Source organism: Papaver somniferum, chromosome 5 (assembly GCF_003573695.1).
Source record: "Papaver somniferum cultivar HN1 chromosome 5, ASM357369v1, whole genome shotgun sequence".
Classification (NCBI taxonomy): domain Eukaryota; kingdom Viridiplantae; phylum Streptophyta; class Magnoliopsida; order Ranunculales; family Papaveraceae; genus Papaver; species Papaver somniferum.
In genome coordinates, this window is record NC_039362.1 from 28900962 (window position 1) to 28903463 (window position 2502).

The following is a 2502-nucleotide window of genomic DNA, read 5'->3' on the forward strand; positions in this document are numbered from 1 at the left end:
AGTAAGGTGTAATCAGTTCTGCGGAACTTTTTTATCCATAAAAATAAAATAAAAATAAATCCTACTTGAATAGGAAACAAAAGCTAAATTTTCCAAATTTGCAGAACCATCCAGCATTGACATCTACGTTACCGTATTCGAAAGAAACACTATTAAAGCTGAAATTGCACCGCAACAAAATTAGACATGAAGCATCAGATTGGGGCTTCATTGCAACAAAACAAGACATGGGGAATAATGGAATGGGACATCGAGTTTTGATCAAAATAGGGTCCAAAGATAAGTCGGAAGGATCTTATTGGTGGTGGTTCCCACCAACCACAAGAATAGATGAAGTAGACAGACACAACCACAAACAGCCCATGTTATGTTATCTAGCCATCTCTAGATTCCAAATCCCTTTTTCTATTGAGAGATGGGAAGTAAGACTAGTGTTTGACTGTTAATTTGTCTTTCCGACGAAAACTTCAAATTTCAGAATATTCGAAAAATGCCAGCTACTAGCAAACACACACCCATGAACAATGATACCAGCAGTGAAAGCTCTTGTTTAGCTGACAACAGCACAAAAAACAACACCTAAAGGCTCACCTCATTTGACCAGAAGATCATTCAAATCAGAGTACACTACATCATTCTCACACGTACAATCACACATGCACACATACACAAAATCATGCACATTTTCATGACCACGGCCAGGATTTGCGAAAATGAACTGAAAGAATAGACCAATGATGAAGCTGCTTGTGTGATATAAAGTGTCTAAATGATTAATTAATTAGTTTACAAAACTACATTTCTTTTGTTGATTCGGAAACTAAAGGACCCAGAGATTCAAAAAAGAAAAAAAAGTTTAAAATTTACAAATCATTCTGTTGTTGATGCTTTGTTTTGACATCTTGATGATCTTGACATTTGTTTTTGAAGTAAGATCAGGTTGATCATGGTTGCTTGTTCCATAATGGTAGTACTCTGGTGATCTTTGAGTGATCTGTGTTTGGTAATGATCATGATGAGATTTCACGTTGTTTTTCCTATGAATAATACTAAAAGAACCAAGTTTTCTTATCCTGGACGACGACGATGATGATGAGGACTCTGATATTGTTTCAAGTTTAGGTTTCCATTGTTTAGAACAACCAACTAATTGGCTATAATCTTTTTGTAACTGAGGCGTATTACAAATCCTCTGTTTTACTCTATCTTCATTTTTTTCATCATCTTCTTTGACTGATGAAGGTGATTCCATTAATTTTGATATAAACTCATCTGATACTCTAATCTGTAACGACCCAGATGCTGTTTTTCTTATATCAAACGGTTGACAACTTTTAACCTTGTTTAAAACATCGGCATTCTTCCTAACTTTGTCTGTCAGTACCGAATTGGTGGATGAAACCGAAGAGGGTGTAGTAGTCAGAGGAGATACCTGTGATGATGATTTAGAAGCGGCAGCAAAAGAAGCAATGGTAACAAAGGAAAGAACGGATTGGAAGAGATGCTGAGGAAGAAGAAAGTATTTGTGGCCTAACTGAAGCTTATCTTTTTCAGATAAAGCTTGAATCTTTTGACCAATATAGAAAGAATCAGAATGACATATAAGATGTTTAGGGAATTCTGTCATGAGATCTGATGCATTGATTGGTTTGTGATAGATTTTCACTAAACCATCTGATTTTATGACTTTGATTGTTGTTGTACCACCACCTTGTTGTTGAGGTTGAGGTTGTTGATGTCCTTCCTCTCCTCTGATATGTATACAAGAGATATGGTTCCATATCAATGGAACACACGGCCATGGTATCATTTGTAAGCTTATCAATGATTTTAAGCCCATCTTTTCTATCTATACTCCCATATATGTGAGTAAAACCTTGCTTGCTGATTTATATATATATATATATATATGAGAGAAGGAGAAGAAAGCTGAGAGATGAAGGAAAGGATTTAGCCGAAATGCTGAATATTAAGAGAGTCTATATGGTCGGTGGAGTATTCGATCGATCTTGCTTTGATTTGAACAATTTAGATTTGTCAAGTGTGTGTGTGTGGTTGGGTTCTTTATTTATATATGAGCAAAGGACAGGTGAATTGAATTGAATAATATAAAAAGTTAGGGGTTGGGATTTGGGGGTATGGGTCATTTTTAGGCGGGTCCATGTCTGTTTGGTCCTATGGTCAAACGTCTAAACTGTTTGGTCCATAATTATTTAAAAATATAAAATGGATAAAAGTATCTTTCTGTGTTAATTTTTACTTATTTTTTGTAGTAGTTCATTCCGGAAATGAAGTCCATATAAAAATCTATACAAATCAGATTTCATTCCAGAAATGAAGTCCATATTAAAACCTATACAAACCAGACTTCATTTCAGAAACGAAGTCCATATAAAAACCTAAGAAAAACAGACTTCATTTCGAGAAATGAAGTCCATATAAAAACCTAAGAAAAACAGACTTCATTCCAGAAATGAAGTCCATATAAAAACCTATACAAAC

At 34.9% G+C, this 2502-nt stretch overlaps 1 protein-coding gene across 1 annotated transcript; it reads right to left on the minus strand.

Annotated features, from left to right (window-relative positions):
- Nucleotides 1-719: 719 nt before the first annotated feature.
- Nucleotides 720-2028, minus strand: LOC113277354. The gene has a single exon (XM_026526476.1). The coding sequence runs from the start codon at nucleotides 1838-1840 to the stop codon at nucleotides 857-859; it is 984 nt and encodes a 327-aa protein (XP_026382261.1). The 5' UTR covers nucleotides 1841-2028; the 3' UTR covers nucleotides 720-856.
- Nucleotides 2029-2502: the final 474 nt, after the last annotated feature.